Below are 19,943 nucleotides of genomic sequence, written 5' to 3'. Positions count from 1 at the left end.
TGAGCGGGCTACATATAGGGGGATATAGTAGGCCTTACTAAACATTGCAGGCTTGGGAATATGTTTTGCCTCAGGGATGTTAGTCTTTGCCTGTTTAATAATGAATTTTTTTGTCTCCACAGGCATTTAAGTCCAGCAAGGGGCATGCATGCGGCAGGTTGTAGTGGGCTGCTCTTGGACGTTGCTTCGGGAGTTGCCTATTGCTTCATGTCGTTAGTGTGCTTAAACTGGACCATCTCGAGGGCAACATGACAGCTCAGAGACTATCTCTGTTACTGTGCGGACACATGGATTTGGGCCTGTGTCTGTGGGAGTTTGCACGTTCTCCCCGTGGTTGCATGGGTTTCCTCCGGGTGCTCCGGTTTCCTCCCACATCCCCAAAGATGTGCTTTTAGGCTGATTGATTGGGTACTAAATTGTCCCTAAATTGGACCTCCCTGATCCTCGCACATTAGGCGTAGGCTAAAATCATGAATAGGTCACTGAGACAGTGGGACGGCGGCGCGGGCTCGTTGGACCGAAGGGCCTGTTTCCCGTGCTGTGTTGTTCTTTGTTTGTTCTTTGTTTGGAATCTGAAACAGAAAATGCTGGAAAATCTCAGCAAATCTAATATCACCTGTGGAGAGAGATAGAGCCAATATTTCGACTCTGGATGACCTTTTGTCAATAATGTTAGCTGTATTCTCTCTCCACAGATGATGATAGATCTGCTGAGATTTTCTAACATTTTCTGCTTTTGAATCAAAGCAACTAATTTGTAGAAAACTGCCCCAAGCAAACCCAAAGATGAGTCATTTGTTAAGAGGCAGAGGGGGGAGAACAGATAATAACAATGGGTTGATCTATTAACTAACATCATAAACCTATCCTTTTCCACACCTATCCCCATCTTGGGTTAACAAAAAAATCTATCTCAGATTTAAAAGAAATATCTGACCTAACTTCAGCTGTCATTTGTAGAAGAGAGTTCTGTCCAAGAGTGGAAGAAACTACAAAGGGTCGTGAATGAAGCCCAATCCATCATGCAAACAAGCCTCCCATCCACTGACTGTCTACACTTCCCACTGCCTCGGAAAAACAGCCTGCATAATCAAGGGCCTCACGCACCCTTGACATACTCTCTTCCACTTGCTTTCATCAGGAAAAAGATACAAAAGTCTGAGGTCACGTATCAACTGATTCAAGAACAGCTTTTTCCCTGCTGCCATCAGACTTTTGAATGGACCTACCTGACATTAAATGGATCTTTTCTACACCCTAACTATAACTGTAACACTCATTCTGCACCATCCCCCTTCCTTCTTTGTCTGTATAGCACGCAAGAAATAAAAGTATACTAATACATGTGACAATAATAAATCAAATAATAAATTTCTATCACCTTTTGAGTGTAAAGAGGTTTCCTAACTTCTCAACTGAGAGACTTGGTTCTAATTTATAAGGTACGTCCCTTAACTTTAAACACCTCAATCAGTTTCTCTCTATCTGATCTGCCCTAATCATCCCTAAACTTCTAAATTCCAAAACAAATGTAATCACGCTTCATAATTCAACCCTTGATTCCATGATTTATTCTAGAAAATCTATACTGTATTCCCTTCAAGGCCAGTGTATAAAGAGATTAATGAGAATGGTTCTAGGGATTAGCTCTTACAATTTTGTTGATGAATCACAGAAGCATCTTAAAGCAGTGAAGGTTAAGAGGAGATTTGATAAAAGATGTTTAACATCACTAATGGCTGGAATTCTCTGGCTGGTCACTCCCCACCTCCACTACCAGACAGGATGGAGAATTTGACACTCAGCCAAATCTCCATTCAACTGCAGTGGGACAGGAGAATCCCAGTTGTAAGCAAGGTCAGAGAATTCCAGCCAAGGTTTTGGATACAGCAAAAGAGAAATTATTTCCAATGGCTGAAGTGCCGAATGCACCACCTGATCAGGTGAGGGATAGTTCAAGTTTATTTTGTTATTGTCACAAGTAGGTATACATTAACACTGCAATGAAGTTACTGAAAATCCCCTAATTGCCACACTCCGGCACCTGTTCAGGTACACTGAGGGAGAAATTAGTATGGCCAATGCACCAAATCAGCACATCTTTTGGACTGTGGGAGGAAACCAAAGCACCCAGAGAAAACCCACACAGACAATGTGCGAACTCCACACAGAGACTCCCAAGCTGGGGATTGAATCCGGGTCCATGGCGCTGTGAAGCAGCAGTGCTAACCACTGTGCCGCCATGCCACCCAGGATATGGATTCAATAGTAGTCTACAGGGGGAAATTAAACAGAAATTCAAAAGAGGAATGATTGTATGTGCAGGGAAAGAGATTAACCAGACTGCTCTTTGAAAGAGCTGGACAAGTTTCAAAAGTGTGAATGGCCCCATTTGGGGCTTTTCTATGAGTCTATCATTCTTCCCAATGTGTGGTTCCCAGAACTGAGCATAGTGTTAACCAGGGCTTTGTATAATTGTAGCATAACTCTTACCTTCTTATATTTATAAAACTCAGTATTCAATCAGCCTTTTTAATTTTCTGTATCCATCCATGTTATTTCAATGAACTGTGTCCATGGACCACTACTGCTCTTTGACCTTCCACAGTTTTGTAGCTTTTGTCCATTTAGAAGCATTCTGATCTATCCTTTTAAGATCCAAAATGGATGACCTCATTCTCCTGAACTGAAATCCACTTGTCACAGTTTTGCTCGTTCACTCAGTCTATTTATACGTCTTTCTATTTTTATTTTCATTTCTATTTATCCTACTTACAATGTCACCCATTTGTGTCATCAGAAAACTTGGAATGAGTGGCCTTCTATCCCATCATCTGAACTGTAAATAAAGAAAGAGTGAAGATCCAACATTGATCATTGTACACACTAACGGCCTTCTTCAGTTCTCTGCTGAGGGCCAGGTCTGACCTACAGTACATGATCTCCGCCACATGTAGGGAAAGGAGGAAGATCCCAGGTCCACCCCAGCTAGAGCAAGTGTTGAACCCCACGTGTCGGCACCAATTTGATCCATTACAACTGTCCAACTAACTGAGCCAAAACAGCAGTCTGATTTGTTATGGCAAAATCCACTTTGACATGCATGTTATAGTCTGGAGTTATGGATAATGATGGTGAAGGCTTCCCTTTCTTTCCAATCACATGGCTGGCCAGGAATCTCTCCCACACTCACGATCTGTCAGTGGCATATATTGGAAGGACGTGCAAGCTGACACTCCATCTTTTGGTTGTGTTAAGAACACACCTTCCTAGGCCAATAAGTCTTGTGATGGGACTTGAACCCAGAGCATCCAGCTTAGATGCAGGGACACTACTCATAAGATCTCTTCTACCTATTAAACATAACTTGCCAATTAGATTATCTGTTCAATACCCTATGTTCTGTATCCTGTGGCATAGACTATTTCCCAGCCAGGTCAACAGTTTGCCTTCAAATCACTAAGAGTTGATTGGCCATGCTAAAAAAAATTCTCCCACAGTGTACTCGAACAGGTGCTGGAGGGTGGCGACTTAGGGGATTTTCACAGTAACTTCATTGCAGTAAGCCTACTTGTGACATGAATAAATAAACTTTAAATTTAAGAAGAGGTTTCCACTCCTGAGGTGCAGTTGTGTGATATTGATTACCAGAGACATAAGAACATAAGAACATAAGAAATAGGAGCAGGAGTAGGCCATCTGGCCCTTCGAGCCTGCCCCGCCATTCAATAAGATCATGGCTGATCTGTCGTGGCTCAGTTCCACTTTCCCGCCCTCTCCCCATAACCCTTAATCCCCTCTCTTATCAAAAACCCATCAACCCGCTTCTTAAAAATATTTAGCGAGGCAGCCTCCACCACTTCAACGGGCAGAGAATTCCAGAGATTCACCACCCTTTGAGTGAAGAAGTTCCTCCTCAACTCCGTTCTGAATCGCCCCCCCTTTATCTTGAGGCTGTGCCCCCTAGTCCTACTGTCTTTTTTGAGCGGGAAGAGTCTTTCCACCTCTATCCTATCCATCCCATTCATCATCTTATACGTCTCAATGAGATCTCCCCTCATTCTTCTAAACTCTAACGAGTACAAGCCTAGTTTATTCAGCCTCTCCTCATAGCTCAACCCCCTCAACTCCGGTATCAGCCTAGTAAACCTCCTCTGCACTCCCTCCAAGGCCAAAATATCCTTGCGCAGGTGCGGCGCCCAAAACTGCACACAGTACTCCAGCTGCGGTCTCACCAATGCCCTATACAGCTGCAGCAAGACCTCCCTACTTTTATATTCAATCCCCCTCGCTATGAAGGCCAGCATCCCATTCGCCTTCCTGACCACCTGCTGCACCTGCAGGCTGGGTTTTTGCGACTCATGCACAAGGACCCCGAGGTCCCTCTGCACCGTCGCCTGCTGCAGTTTTTCGCCCCGTAAGTAATAGTCCTTCCTACCATTCTTCCTACCAAAGTGGACCACCTCACACTTGCCAACATTAAATTCCATTTGCCATTTCCTGGCCCATTCGCCCAGCCTATCTAGATCCTTCTGCAGACTCTCCACACCCTCCGCACAATTTGCCTTTCCCCCAATCTTGGTGTCATCAGCAAATTTCGACACCCTACACTCGGTTCCCTCCTCCAGATCATCTATATAAATGGTAAATAGCTGAGGCCCCAGCACCGACCCCTGGGGCACCCCACTAGTCACCAACCGCCAATCCGAATAGCACCCATTGACCCCCACTCTCTGCCTCCTATTTGACAACCAATCCTCTATCCACGCTAACACCCTACCCCCAACTCCATGTCCTCTGACCTTCTGCAGTAACCTCTTGTGAGGTACCTTATCAAACGCCTTCTGAAAATCCAGAAAGACCACATCCACCGGCTCTCCTCTATCCACCGCCCTAGACACATCCTCATAGAACTCCAGTAAATTTGTCAGACACGACTTCCCTTTAATGAAACCGTGTTGCGTCTGCCCTATCAAGCAATTCCCTTCAAGATGCCTCGCAATTTCCTCCTTAATGACGGATTCTAACATTTTACCTACCACAGACGTTAAACTAACCGGCCTGTAATTCCCCGCCTTTTGCCTGGCACCCTTCTTAAACAACGGCGTAACATTAGCCGTTTTCCAATCCTCCGGCACTTCCCCGGAATCCAGCGACGTCTGGAAAATAACCACCAAGGCATCCACTATCGCCTCCGCCATTTCTTTCAGAACCCTCGGATGCATTCCATCCGGTCCTGGGGACTTGTCCACAATCAGCCCCTCCAGTCTGTCGCGCACCACCTCTCTAGTAACAGTAATGTCATTAAGACCCTCCAGTCCTACCACCTTTCCATCGCTAACACCCGGCAAATTATTCACGTCCTCCTCCGTGAAGACAGAAACAAAAAAGTTATTCAAGACCTTAGCCATATCCCCATCCCCTACCACTAGGTCCCCTTTCTCATCCGCTAAGGGACCAACGTTCACCCTAGCCAGCCTCTTCCTTTTTATATATTTATAAAAACTCTTGCTATCCTTTTTTATATTAAGCGCTAGCCCAGCTTCATAGCTTCTTCTACCCTCCTTTATCAACTTTTTTGTCAATCTTTGTTGACATTTAAACCTTTCCCAATCCTCTTCTCGCCCACTGCTCTTAGCTACTCTAAATTCCTCCGCTTTTAATTTAACACTTTCCTTCACCTCCTTCGTTATCCACGGCTTATTACCTCTCTTCCTACTGTCCTTTTTAACCATCGGAATAAATTTCTGCTGAGCACCAAGAAAGATCTCCTTAAAGATCCTCCACTGCTCCTCAGCAGACCTACCTTCCAACGCGCTCCCCCAGTCCACATTCGCCAATTCTTCTCTCATCCTACCATACTCCCCTCTATTCAAACAAAGGACACGTGTCCGGGAACCCACTTTCTCCTCCTCCATCTGCAACAGAAACTCCACCATACAATGATCACTCTCTCCAAGAGGATCCTTCACCTCAAGGTCCCTAATTCTACCCGCCTCATTACATAGCACCAGATCCAAGATAGCTCGCTCCCTCGTCGGCTCCAACACACACTGTTCCAGGAAACTATCCCGGCAGCATTCCAAGAACTCCTCCTCGAGCCCACCTCGTCCAACATGGGTCGACCAATCAATATGCAGATTGAAATCCCCCATAACTACTGCCGTCCCATTCCTGCACGCCGCACTTATTTGCGCGTTAACAGCCCGCCCCACCTCCAGATCATTATTCGGGGGCCTATAGACGACACCCACCAGCGTCTTCCTCCCTTTGCTGTTCCTAATCTCCACCCACAACGATTCCACTTTCTGCTCTTTGGCTCCGATATCATCCCTTGCTACCACCTTGATGCTGTCCTTAATCAGCAGAGCTACGCCACCCCCTCTTTCCTCCTGCCTATCCTTCCTAAACACTTGATAGCCCTGTACATTCATCTCCCAGTCCCTGTCACCTTGCAGCCACGTCTCTGTAATGGCCACCAGATCGTATCCATTTGTGTCGATCTGCGCCACCAGCTCATCCACTTTATTCCGAATGCTTCGTGCATTCAGATAAAGCGCTTTCATCCCAGCCTTCTTCTGGACCCTATTTGCCGTAACGCCACCACTTGGGACATCCTCAGCCTCCTCCCTTACCTGTACCCTATCCTTAACTGTAGACCTCCTAACATCACCTACCCTCGCACCCTCCCCCCCCCTAATTAGTTTAAAGCCCTGTCTACAGTCCTCTTTACTCGATTCGCCAGCACTCTGGTCCCAGCACGATTCAGACCAACCCCATCCCGCCCGAACAAGTCCCACCTACCCCAATACTGGTGCCAATGCCCCATAAATTCGATCCCATTCCTCCCACACCAATCTCTGAGCCACCCATTCACTTCCTTTATCCTGTCAACCCTACACCCGTCTGCACTCGGTTCAGGCAGTAGCCCAGAGAAGACCACCTTGTCGGTTCTACTTTTTAATTCCATTCCCAGCTTCATTACAGGATTCTTTCAAAGCAATGGACTTCTGCAGATTGCAAAGTCAGTTCTTTGCAATCTTGTTACCAGGAAACAGTTTGCTATATTGGTAGACTTGACAAGGAATCAGCTCGGAGACCTTATAGCTCTGGGTCTTAAGGTATGGATGTGGCTGCCCTTTCTGCTGCTGCTGTTTCGCCTTGAAGATTAAAAGGGAGATCAAAATGGTTTCTCTACCATGTGGTGAAAACTGTCTGCAAAACTCACACAACCTCAACAATACTTTACAAGCAAAAGCAATACATTACTTCACAAACGTTCAAGGGTTTGGTAATGAATAAACATCTAAAAATATGTAAGTAATGATTTGTACTGTGTTCAGTTGCTTAATCATGGAATCCCTACAGTGCAGAAAGAGGCCATTTGGCCCATTGAGCCTGCACTGACAACAATCCCACGTGGACCTACCACAGTAACCTCACATAGTTATCCTGCTAGTTCCCCTGACATTAAGAGGCAATTTAACATGACCAACTGTAGATTGTGGAGGAAACCAGAGCACCTGGAGGAAACTCATGCAGACAGGGGGAGAATGTGCAGACCCCACACAGACAGTGACCCAAGGCCAGAATTGGACCTGGGTCCCTGGCAGTGTGAGGCAGCAGCACTAACCACAGTGCCATCCTGTGAAGAAGATATTTGTGTTTCAAGTCATCCATTAATATTTGGATAATTCTACTGTGCACATCAGATTAGGCTGCAAGACCAGCAAAGTTCTGTGCACTAACTGTTTTAAAAGTTAAAAAAAAGTTTGATTAGTATTTTAAGTGAAATTTAGTTTAATGGCATTTCAACTTAGCTGGATGTCAAATCTAATACTATACATTTTCTTGCTTTATACAAAGTGCCTGTGCATTATCAACACAGCCCCTGGACTCAGAAGGAGTTGCTGCTGAAGGGGTTGTTCTTCCACGGCTGTTGATGAGCTAGGAGCCAGATGGATGGGATGTTTTACTCCAACCGTACCAAACCTAGGAATGCTAACACTTAGTGACCAGAGAATTAATATTTGTTTAGCATCGTGGGTGGAATTTTATAGCCCCATCATGGTGGGGACATGGTCAGAAAATGCAACGAGCCATTCGGAGGTTTATATATTTTGGCAGAACAGGTTGGAAATTCCAGCCAGTCTAACTCACTCTAGAAAATACCTGTTAATTAGGGATTCAATAACATTCCGTAAAAAAGGTTAGTTCATTACTACATAGGACTACAATATATGGCGCAGAAATCCACCATTCAACCCAATCCATTTACACTCCACTCAACTCTCTTTCCTTACCTAAATCTATCGTTGTAACCCTCTATCCCTTTCTCCTTCAGACATGTCTAGCTTCCCTTTAAATACATCTTTACTACACACTTCAAGCAGTCCCTGTGAGCGTGATTGCTACCTTCACACTGCTCTTTGCGTAATGAAGTTTCTTTTAATTTCCCTATTCGATTTCTTTGGTAGTTATCTTATACTGATGGCTTCTAGTTATGACCTTCCCCAAAAGAGGAAACGTTCTCACTTTATCGACTCTTTCAAAGCCTTTCATAATTTTAAAGACCTGTATTCAGTCACCCCTCAGCCTTCTTCTTTCAAGAGAAAAGAGACCCCACCTGCTTATACGACAGCATGATGGCAAAATGGTTCGCACTGCTGTCTCACAGCACCAGGGACCTGGGTTCGATTCCCGGCTTGGGTCACCGTCTGTGCAAAGTCTGCATGTTCTCCCCAAGTCAGTGTGGGTTTCCTCTGGATGCTCCGGTTTCTTCCCACATCCAAAAAGATTGGCTGGTTAGGTGCATTGGCCATACTATCTATACTATTGGCTATAAAACATGACCATCCCTCAGTGTACCTGAACAGGCACATAATGTGGTGACTCAGGGATTTTCACAGTAACTTCATTGCAGTGTTAATGTAAGCCTACTTATGACACAAATAAATAAACTTTAAACTGTCCTTTCCTAATATGTAATCCCATGCATTTCTAGCATCATCCTCGAAAATCTTCTCTGCACCCTCTCCAGTATCTCTATATCCTTCCTATAACATAGAACACTGCAGCGTCTGTTGCTAAGTCTGGTCTAATTGAGCTTTAATATAGGTATAGCATAACATCCTAACGTTTAAATGTTATGCCTCTGAAATGAAGCTTAGTGCTTGGTTTCCTGTTTTTATGGCCTTGCTAATCTTTAGCATTACTTTTAGCAATTGTTGCATTTATGCTCAAATTCCTTTGCTCCTCCAATCTACCTAGGTTTGCACCTTCCAAGTAATAAGTAACCTCCCTAATCTTCCTACAAGAATGCATTACCTTGCGTTTATCAGTTTTGCCGAGTTAGATTTATTAACTTTTTCTCCTAATTTGTTTTTGTCATCCTTGTATTGTCTATCCCCATTTGGCCCCCACCCCACCCCACAATTTGGTGTCATGCACAAATTTAGAAATTGTGTTCGATTCCCAAATTGTTACTGTAAATTCTGAACAGCATGGATCCTTGTGGAACACCTTCTGTCACTCTGAATAACTACCCTTTACTCCCACTCTCTTGAAGCCAGCTAGCAACCCGCTCTGCCTCTTCTCTCTCAAGTTCATATCCTCTTGCCTTATTCATTGATCTATTATGGGATACCCTGCTGATGGCCTTTTGAAAACCCAGGTAAAATACATCTACTGCATTATTATTATCTGCTTTCACTATTAATTTAAAATAAATCAACATGTGGTCAAATTTGAACACAATGCGTTCGACCAGAGATGTCCCATTAAAAAATAAATATCGCATACTCATAGTACTGTGGACTACTACACAGTCCAAAATTGTGCAGGTAAGGTTGACTGGCCATGCTAAATTGCTCCTTAGTGCTAGGGAGATGTTGGGGCATTAGTAGGATAAATATGTGGGATTACAGAGATAGGGCCTGGGTAGAATTGTTGTTGGTGCAGGCTCGATGGGCTGAATGGCTGCCTTCTGCCCTGTAGGTATTCTATGATTCTACCTGCCCATTCCACGTACAATGCAGAAACTGCAGTGTTGCCGCTTGCAATTATTATTATAATAATAATTTTTATTATTGGCATTCTAAAATTTGCCAATATTTAGAATGGGAAATCTTGAATTGCCCATTCTAAATATTCTGCTGAATATTTCTACATCAACATGTTAGCTGCAGACTCAGCTGCAAGGATGGATTACTTATATTTAAAATGTAGATTTATGAACTATAGGCTAGTGGAAAAAGAGTAATTGAAAGAAAGGCACACTTGGATTTATGTAGCACCTTTCACAACCTCAAAGCACTTTGCATTAAAGAAATACTTCTGAAGCATTGTAATGCAGGACACATGGCAGCCAAAAGTATCTCAAAACCAGCAGTGGGATAAATAACCAATCATCTGATTTAGGTGGTGGTTGAAGAATAAATGATAGCTCCTCTGATCTTCTGTGCACCTTGGGATCTTACACCCACCTGAAAGGGTAGATGATGCCTTGGTTTACCTTTCAGCCAAAAGTCTACTTCCTAGTACAGGACTCCCTCGGTATGGGAGTGTCAACATAGATTATGTGCTCAAGTCTCTGCAGCGGGTATTGAACTCACAGCCTTCTAACTTAGCGATGAGATTGTGCTCCCTGTGCCACTGCTGACAGAGAAGGATATCAGAGTCTTAAGCAACTGAACCAATTTCTTGTCACTCTCAAATCATCTAAGAGATATTCAGCCTTATCTTGGCTACGTAGAAAGAAAACTCGGCAACACTGCGTACAGCATGGTAATCCAACTCCTGGTAACGGTCCAGTTCCTGTTGGGTTTGCAACAGCCCCTACCCATGCTCCTTAACCTCATACACTGGTCTTCTCGTCTGCTAGCTCAGCCATACTTCTGCACCTGTGCACACCACCATTCATACTTTAGATGACCTGAAATTTCTGACTCTCAAAACCTTTCAAAATGGCACAGTGGTTAGCACTGCTGCCTCATAGTGCCACAGACACACGTTCGATTCCCGGGTTGGGTCACTGTGTGGAGTTTGCACATTCTCCCCGTGTCTGCGTGAGTTTCTCCAGGTGCTTTGGTTTCCTCCCAGAGTCCAAAAATGTGCATGTAAGGTTGATTGGCCATGCTAAATTGCTCCTTAGTGTTAGGGCAATATAGTGAGATTAGTCGTGTAAATATGTGGTGTTATGGGGGATAGGGCCTGGATGGAATTGTTAGTGCAGTCTCGATGGGCTGAATGGCTTTCTTCTGCACTGTAGGTATTCTATGATTCTACCTGCCCATTCCACGTTCAATGCACAAACTGCAGTCCTGCTGCTTGCAATATCAAAATTCAGAGATTAAATATTAATTTGGAATTAAAATGTTAATAGTTGCATTGTTTTTTATATATGGTACACATTTTTGTGAGAAATCCCTATTCAAAGTGATCTGGTGTTAAGTTGCTTAAAGTGCTTGGGAGAAGATTTGAGTATTTGACTGATTACATTTGTGATAATATGTCACACTGCAGAAACTGGAGCAGAAAATCTAGGCTGACATTTCAGGGCAGTTCTGAGTGCTGTACTGTCAAAGGTAGCATATTTCAAATCTGTAAACAGTGTATGAAACCTTTTCCAGCCTCTCGGGTGGAATTAAAAGATGGCACAACATTATTTGTGAAGAGCACAAGAAAGCTCCCACTAACCCAATCCCACCAGAACCAAATGCTTCTTCCACAGATCTACTGTATGCATAATAAAATGTGGTTACTGAGCTATGAGAAATCAGACAACACTGTCCCATCATCTTTATTACCAACAGTTTGTCAAACATCTGGTGCTCTGCCACGTTGGGTATGTAGCTTTCCTCCACTAACAATATACAGATTGGAGCTGGCATAGATAGCAAGCCTGAAATCAGTCAAGTGTTGTCAGGTACATCATGCATAACTACATTCCAATGCAAACCTCACCTGCAGTTGGTGCGGGGACCACAAAAGTATTCAGCTCCACAGAATTTTTGGGTTGAGTGATCACTATATTACTTCCAGCTGATACAACCAGTTCCTTCACTGTGGGAAAAGAGAAAGAAAGAAAGAATAAAAACTTGTTCAGCAAAACTAACCAATAAAAGTGTCAGCCAGCAACTTTTCAGATATATATAACTGCCTCGCATATTCAGGACGGTCCCTGTGAATCAGTGAATAGCAAATTCTGTAATAGGTTCAATTCCCTACCTACCAGCAACTGACCAAATTTAAAACGCAGCACTGAAAGATAATCTGGATACATCGAAATAAGAGGCACATTTATTTAGCATCATTCAAGACTGCTTGTTGTCCAAAGTGCTTTAACAGCCAAAGTACTTGTAAAGTGCAGTCTTCAAAGTAATATCATTGGCTGTGTGTGAAAAGCTGTTTGTAAACACTGCCTTGAGGAGTTGTATTTGTATCTATAAAAAAAAGCAAACATACTGAAATGTTTGGGTAGACACATCTTTCAATTTTAAGCTTTATAAGTAGAAAAAGTAATGCAGAGTTTAGAAATTTTAAAAATGTATTGTAATGGCCATATTCCATTGATCCCAAGGCTAGTTTTATTAGATTGGACCTGAGTTAAAAACAAATATTCCATTTTTTTGGAAGAGCAAGAAAAAAATTTAGCTGTTTCAGAAATCTTGAGATTGTGAAAAGTGCTACATAATGCAATTAAATCCTCTCAATAACTTCTAGCTTTAATTCTGGTCCAAATCAGCTGCTATAATGCTTAGAACAATATCACAGGTCTGCAAAATGTCAGTCTCTGGATTTTGTGTTTCTATGCTGGATGAGAAGGGATTGTGAATGTTATATGCCACTATTCAGTACCTTAATTTCCAATTAGCCTTTCTTATTTATTATTATTGTCACAAAACATGAAACTGCAATGAAGTTACCGTGAAAATCCCCTAGTCACCATACTCTGGCACCAGTTCGGATGCACTGAGGGAAAATTTAGCATGGCCAATGCACCTAATCAGCACGTCTTTCAGGCTGAAAGGGGAAACCGGAGTGCCCGGAGGAAGCCCAAGCAGACATGGGGAGAACATGCAGACTCCGCACAGTGATCCAAGTCAGGTAAATCACTTTGACAAGGTTGCACATGGTTTCTTTAAGCCAGACAGCTTTTGCAGTCATTCAGATAACAGATGGTAAAACTATGAGATAAAATTCCTCCTAATGGAAAATGTTTTTCCTCCTCCATTACTAACAAGCATTCAACAAAATTCCAAAACTGCCACCTTTGAAAGTGATTTGATGAATAAGCAGCTAGCAACACAAAAAATGAAAGAGTCTTCAGTTATTCAACAAAAGAGGCATTTCATCCAGACAGCCAAAACCTTGGCTAGGTTTTTTACAGGAATAATCTAGCGTTCATAGTGTAAGGTATCATCTTCCTAGGCCAAACCGGAATGCAATATTCTCCTCCTCTGTTTGGTGGTTTTTTTGCTAGCTGTACTATATATAATTTTTGCAAACAGGATTTTTTTAAATCACCGCAGTGCTGTTAGGCACACTTGGCAAACAAATGCAGTGATTTACTGAGAATACTAGGATGAGTCAGCTCTCTGCGAACACAGACACACTGGGGAGTGGCTGTCCGCCTTTGACCAGCAACTATCATTCAAGAGTACGGTGAAAGAATGGCATCAACAGTTTCCCTCAATGTGCTGGTAACTCAGCTGTGTGAGTGGAGATGACTACCTGCACAAGGAGAGATTAAGAGGGAAAGGTAAAAGAGGCCATGATCCAAAAAGATCAAAGCAAACATTCCATTAATAGGCATCCTCTAATTACAAAACACAAGTCATGCACAATGTAAAATGGTGTGCAATTCATTGGAGAACACATACATAGCTGCCTGGCTGATGGGGAATAAGCACAGTCAAACTCTGCATTTAGTTGATAATTTTCATGGGCCAAAGCATTTCACTGCCAAATTCATTATCTTGAAGAGCAGTGACTGTTATTGTTCAGGCTAATATGGAGGCCAACTTGTGCATGGCCATGAGATGATGAGCTGCACTATGGGTTCTTTCACGTGCCTGCTCCTCACAACCGTATAAACATAAAGAGGAATTCACCCTCAAAGTGGTCAGAAAGCATCTGAACCAAACTGATTGGAACATGTGCAACAACACAGTGCCCAAAATGTGGCAATCGGTGTTCTAAGTGAATCACAGGACTTCAATTAGCATTTTAACTGGATAGTCCACTCAGTGCTGGGCCTCAATGAAACCTTACTATGGCAACAACTATGACAACAAGGAGATGGTAGACCATTTCCCTTTGTTTCCTAAGCTTTGGCTCCACATTCTAGGATTCACCCATAGTGTGTATTCTTCAAGGCCTGTCTCAGTAAATAAAAAGTACTTAGGACATGATTGGTTGCACTCTGTAAGACCAGAGCTTCACAGAATGGCAATATGCATCTGAAGTTCAGGTACAGCGGTCAGATTATTCAGCTCACACCATCCTCTGGCCATCAAGCTAGTCGTGTGGATCACACCTGGACAACAGGTCACAAGTAGTATCAACATTATTATACTTAACTCAGACTATATTGACATCCTAGTACATGGTATCATAGCATACAGCACAGTTTTAACTCCCAGCATTGCAGTTTCACATACCAAAAGGTGAAAGTAACAAAACTAAAGACTAGAAAATCAGGAATGCCATGAACTGAGCTGTAATAACTCCCAGGGTTACTAATTGATCTCCCTGTACTTCTTTTCAGCTACCAACCAAATAAACTAAATCAAATTAACTGACAGACAACTTAAAAAGGGTGGATCCCCAAAAGGAGGGGGACCCGCCCAAACCAAAAAGCAAAGTAGAAAGGAAATTTAAAACATCAAATTAAAGTGTGATTATCAGGGTCAGGAATACACCCCAGCCCCTGCAGTGCCCAGCTGACACAGAAGACATCAACTGTGCCTCCAGACACCGCTTGCTCCTTTTTTAGGGACACTTGGCCACAAATATAGCTGCAGTAGAGGGGCAGATAGTCAGGGTGAACAACCTGTTGATTGCCCGCTGTCCAGACCTATTGATAGCTCGTCTCACTAAGCCCAGGAACAGGTTCAAGAGGAGGTCCTCCTCCCGACCCATACCCCCTCCACACCAGGTGTTCACCTTCCTGTAGGACTCATTGAATACAAGTTTCCTGAGGATTGGTAATCAACTAACCAAGTGGAACTCGTATACTGAGCCCTGTATAAAGCAGGCCCCTGAGTGGGTCTGTTATTCCTTCTGTCCTGGTTGGCACCAGTTGTGTTCACCACAGGTCTGTGGGTTTTTGCTTTACTTTATTTTGTGCAATAAAGTACTGTTCCTTTATAGCTGACTCCTGGAGTTATTAGGTGTTCCCAATATTCATTGACTGCTCCAAGCTTCTGGTGAGCAATGTTAATTCCAATAATTGTGGGAAGAATTGTATGAAGTCAACCTGTACTTTAAAACAGGTTTATTCCCAAAACAGCAAGGTAACAGGCTCCCAATTTTTTTTATCCCCTCGGTGTTCCAGCTGTTCCTCCTCCCCCTTGACTGAGGTTCCACTTATGGTTCACCAAGAATAGAATCAGAGAACCCCTACTGTGCAGAAAGAGGCCATTGGCACATCAAGTCTGAATCAACTCTCTGATAGAGTATCTTATCCAGGCCTACTCCCCCACGCCATCCCCATAATCCTACACACTTCCCATGGCCAATCCATACCTTGCACACCTTGGGACACTAAGGAGCAATTTAGCATTGGCATATCTTTGGACTGAAGGAAGAAGCCAGAGCATTGGGAGGAAACCCACACAGATGTGAGAAGAAAGTGCAAACTCCACACAGACAATCACCCAAAGCTGGAACTGAATCTAAGTTCCTGGTACCATGTTGATATTGAAACCTGTGTAGATAGATTTCCCATACAGTTCGTGGGAATTCCCATCACATACTCCACAATCAGTCAGAAAAAAAAACATCTAAAAATATCTGGCTGACGCAAAAAGAAAAAAATGAAAGATAGAAATTTCTATAACTCTGTTCAGAACCTCATGAATCCCTAAAGTGCCTCACAACCAATGAAGTACTTTTGAGGTGCAGTCAATGTGGTCACTGAGGTACACAGGAAGCACTGAGATCATCTGTTTTTGTGAAGTTGGTTGAGGGATAAATACTGACCATGGCCCTGGTTGAACTTCCCTGCTTTTACATCCGCCTGATCAGGCAGACAGGGCCTTGGTTTCACCAGAACAAAATGGGTACCATTTCTAGTTCCTCAAATTCAGATTGAATTACACAGCAAAGCTTGCTATACGTTTCTCACTGACAGCGTACCTAGTGAGTGTGAAATTATTTTGATCTAATATTAAAGTAGAAGTGCCTTAAGAATAACAGCATTGTTGTCGGTGAAGTTGCCATGAACGCTTGAAATTACTATCTGATTATAGCTCTGAACCTAAGGCACTTGTAACACTGAGCTTAAAATCTGACAACAGATTGAACAGTCCAGTTTTTACACTGTGTTGACATGGCAACAGTACACTGCTGCCAGACCAAAGTGTGCAGAGACTTCTTTTTAATTGGCTAAATTAAAGGTGTCATCTAAATCCTACAGGTTGCAATGAGACTAGAAACTGTACTAACCTACTTCAGTTTGAAGATTTATCACCATGGCAAATTCTCAAATTGTAGGCTGCTGATCCATGTTTTTTCTCAAGAACATAAAATTCCCATCCCCCAACCCCAGCCCTCCACAGTCCCCATCCCAACGATACGATTAACAAACCTTCATTTTCTTTTGACAAGTTTCTATAAACAACGGTGCGAAATTATTACATGCCTGCATTAATTTTTTATTTGATTTATCATTTTCATATGTAGTAATATACAGTAAAAAAGTATTGTTTCTTGTGCACTATACAGACAAAGCATACTGAACATAGAGAAGGAACGGAGAGAGTGCAGAATGTAGTGTTACAGTCAGAGCTAGAATTAGAGAAATATCGACTTAATATGAGGTAGGTCCATTCAAAAGTCTAATGGCAGAGGGATGAAGCTGTTCTTGAGTCAGTTGGTACATATCCTCAGACTTTTGTATCTTTTTCCCGACAGAGGAAGATGGAAGAGAGTCAGTCTGGGGTGCGTGGGATCTTTACTTATGCTGGCTGCTTTTCCAAAGCAGCGGGAAATGGATGGAGGCTGGTTTGCATGATGGAATGGGCTACATTCATGACCTTTCATAGCTTCTTGCAGTCTTGAATAGAGCAAGAGCAATATCAAGCTATGTTACAACCAGAAATAATGCTTTCTATAATGTATCCGTAAAAGTTGGTGAGAGTCATAGCGGGCATGCCAAATTTCCTTAGTCTTCTAAGAAAGTAAAGGCATTGGTGGGCTTTCTTAACTATAAGCTTTGACAAAGAGTCACCTGGACTCGAAACGTCAGCTCTTCTCTCTCCTTACAGATGCTGCCAGACCTGCTGAGATTTTCCAGCATTTTGTTTTTTGGTTTTTGATTCCAACATGCCAATGCTATAGTTATTCTTAACTATAGCATTGGCATGGGGTGACCAGGACAGGTTGTTGGCGATCTGGACACCTAAAAACCTGAAGCTCTTGACCATTTCTACAATTTCTCCAATGGGCAGCATGGTGGCACAATGATTAGCACTGTTGCCTCACAGCGCCGGGATCCAAATTAAATTCTGACCTCAGGTCACTGTCTGTGTGGAGTTTGCGTGCTCTCCCCGTGTCTGCATGGGTTTCCTCCAAGTGCTCCAGTTTCCTCCCACCCTCCCCCAAGCCCATGCTCCATTTGGTCCTCTACCCATTGCCTCTGGAGTCTTCATTCACCCCTTTCTAGTAAACAATGTGGTATCCCTTTTATGTCCTTGTTTGTGAGCTTTTCATTTAGCTTTGTCAGGATCCAGCTTCCCTTCTCTCGGTCTTTTCTCTACCTTCCATTCTTCATCTTCTTCATCCACTTCCTTGTACCTCTGTCTGCCATTGTGAGCCCTTGCCCTTTCCCCCGCCTACTCCTTATACAGCCTCCAATTACCAGCCTTGTCTTCATCAGGTTACATCCCGTTCACCCTCCCTGGACTCACCTCACACTCCACTTCCAGTCCAACTTTGGACCTTTGGTACGGTAGCTGTTTGAGGCCTGAAGCCCAGAGCTGTCCAGTTAAACACTGCTGTGTGGCACCAATGGCAACAACATTCCTGTACTCACCAGCCTCAGGCGCAGTGCTGATCTGACCCGGTGCCACAGGAGGGTCCATGGGTCCAGCAGCTCAGCGCATCCCCTAAAGACCAGCTCGGCCTGGAGATGGAGAGCAGGAACCAGTCTGTCCCATCAGGAACAGTGCAGCACCTTGGCAGAGAGTTATTTGCCTCACCCCAAGTCTCAGGCAAACTGAAGACAGCTTGTGCATATCAATCATTAGGAATTGGGTTTGACACTGATATACATTCCTGCTGGCATAACACAAGGTTGAAAGGCCTGATGGGAAGGAGGCAAGCTGTTTTTAATGAGATGCAATTGGCTCTTGTGCCAACTATCAGCAGGGAAAACCACCCATCAACTGCAACATGATTTTATGCTGATGGGCTTCCAACTTTTTGACTCCCATCAGATTCATGAAATGGATGGCAGCATTCCAAGGTGGCAGCTCACCACCACCTTCTCAAGGGCAACTAGGGATGGACAATAAATGCTGGCCAGCCAGCAATGCCCACGTCCCATGATTGAATTAAAAAAAAGAGATTCATTGCACTTGCCCGCTTGCCACCAAACGGGACGTAGGCTGGTTGGAAGAATTCCACTCTATGCGTCCAAGAACACATACGTAAGCAGTCTTTGGAACAGAACTTGAAACGACAATGCTGTGAGGCAGAGATGAGAGAGTTGCCACTAAGGAATTGCTGATATGGTTCACAAGCAGAAGAGAAAGCTACATAAAAGGCTGACAATTACTCTTGTGCCATTCCTTCAAATTGAGACCAACCCCCATTCTCTACTGAAAAGTAGACGAAAGGTTACAATCTTAATGAGACTGGACATGACTTGGCCTTGCTTTCATTCCTGGGTCTAGCATATTGCTACAACACATCTTTTTCTTCCCTGCTCTGCAACCTCCACCTGCCCTCAAGCTTTCCAAGATTTTCACATTTATCCAATTCTGCTCTGTTACACATCCCCCGTGTTAATTGCTCCATCATTGGCAGTTGTACTTTCAATTGCTTGGGAGTTGAACACTGGAATTGCCTCCATAAATTTCTCTGCTTCTCTACCTCTCCTCCTTTAAGACATCCTTAAAACCTTTCCTTTCCATCAAGCTTTTGGTCAGCTGTCTAAATATTTACAGCTCAGTATCAAATTTTGTTTAACATTCCTGTGAAGCTGCTTCAGATGTTGTACTGTGTTAAAGGTGCTATATGAATGCAAGACGTTGTTCTTCTGGCATAAAACCAAAATCTTGTACTCTCCGTTTTAGACCAACTGGACCCCTTTTGTTAGCAGTAGACAATGGAGATTGTACTGGAATTACTCTTTATGGTGCCTGTAGGTCTCTCTCATCAAGACTGATGTTATCAGTAATAATAAAGTGCAGTAGTCTTAATACAGCACAATTACACCACTAACCCAATAAGCCATTTTTATTTAAAGTTTACATTTATTTATTAGTGTCACAAGTAGGTTTACATTGTCACTGCAATGAAGTTACTGTGAAAATCCCCTAGTCACCACAGTCCAGTGCCTGTTCGAGTGGACTGAAGAAGAATTCTGGAGAGTTTAACATGGCCAATACACCTAACCAGTGCGTCTCTTGGAACGTGGAAGGAAACTGCAGCACCTGGAGGAAACCCACACACACATGGAGAGAGCGTGCAGACTCTGCGGCTCATGCCACCCA

General features: G+C 43.4%; 1 protein-coding gene across 1 annotated transcript in view; it reads right to left on the bottom strand.

The window, feature by feature from the left end:
• Positions 1 to 19,943, bottom strand: part of LOC145353274 (dyslexia-associated protein KIAA0319-like) — a 91,461-nt gene that overhangs the window by 45,941 nt on the left and 25,577 nt on the right. Inside the window, exon 5 of the mRNA XM_080203870.1 lies at positions 11,965 to 12,063. Coding sequence (XP_080059996.1) covers positions 11,965 to 12,063 — 99 coding nt within the window. The remainder of the gene's footprint in view (positions 1 to 11,964; positions 12,064 to 19,943) is intronic.

Source organism: Carcharhinus amblyrhynchos, chromosome 2 (genome assembly GCF_965287045.1).
Source record: "Carcharhinus amblyrhynchos chromosome 2, sCarAmb.v2.hapA, whole genome shotgun sequence".
Classification (NCBI taxonomy): Eukaryota; Metazoa; Chordata; class Chondrichthyes; order Carcharhiniformes; family Carcharhinidae; genus Carcharhinus; species Carcharhinus amblyrhynchos.
Note: the sequence above shows the minus strand (reverse complement) of the source record. Positions and strands in the feature narration are given on the sequence as shown.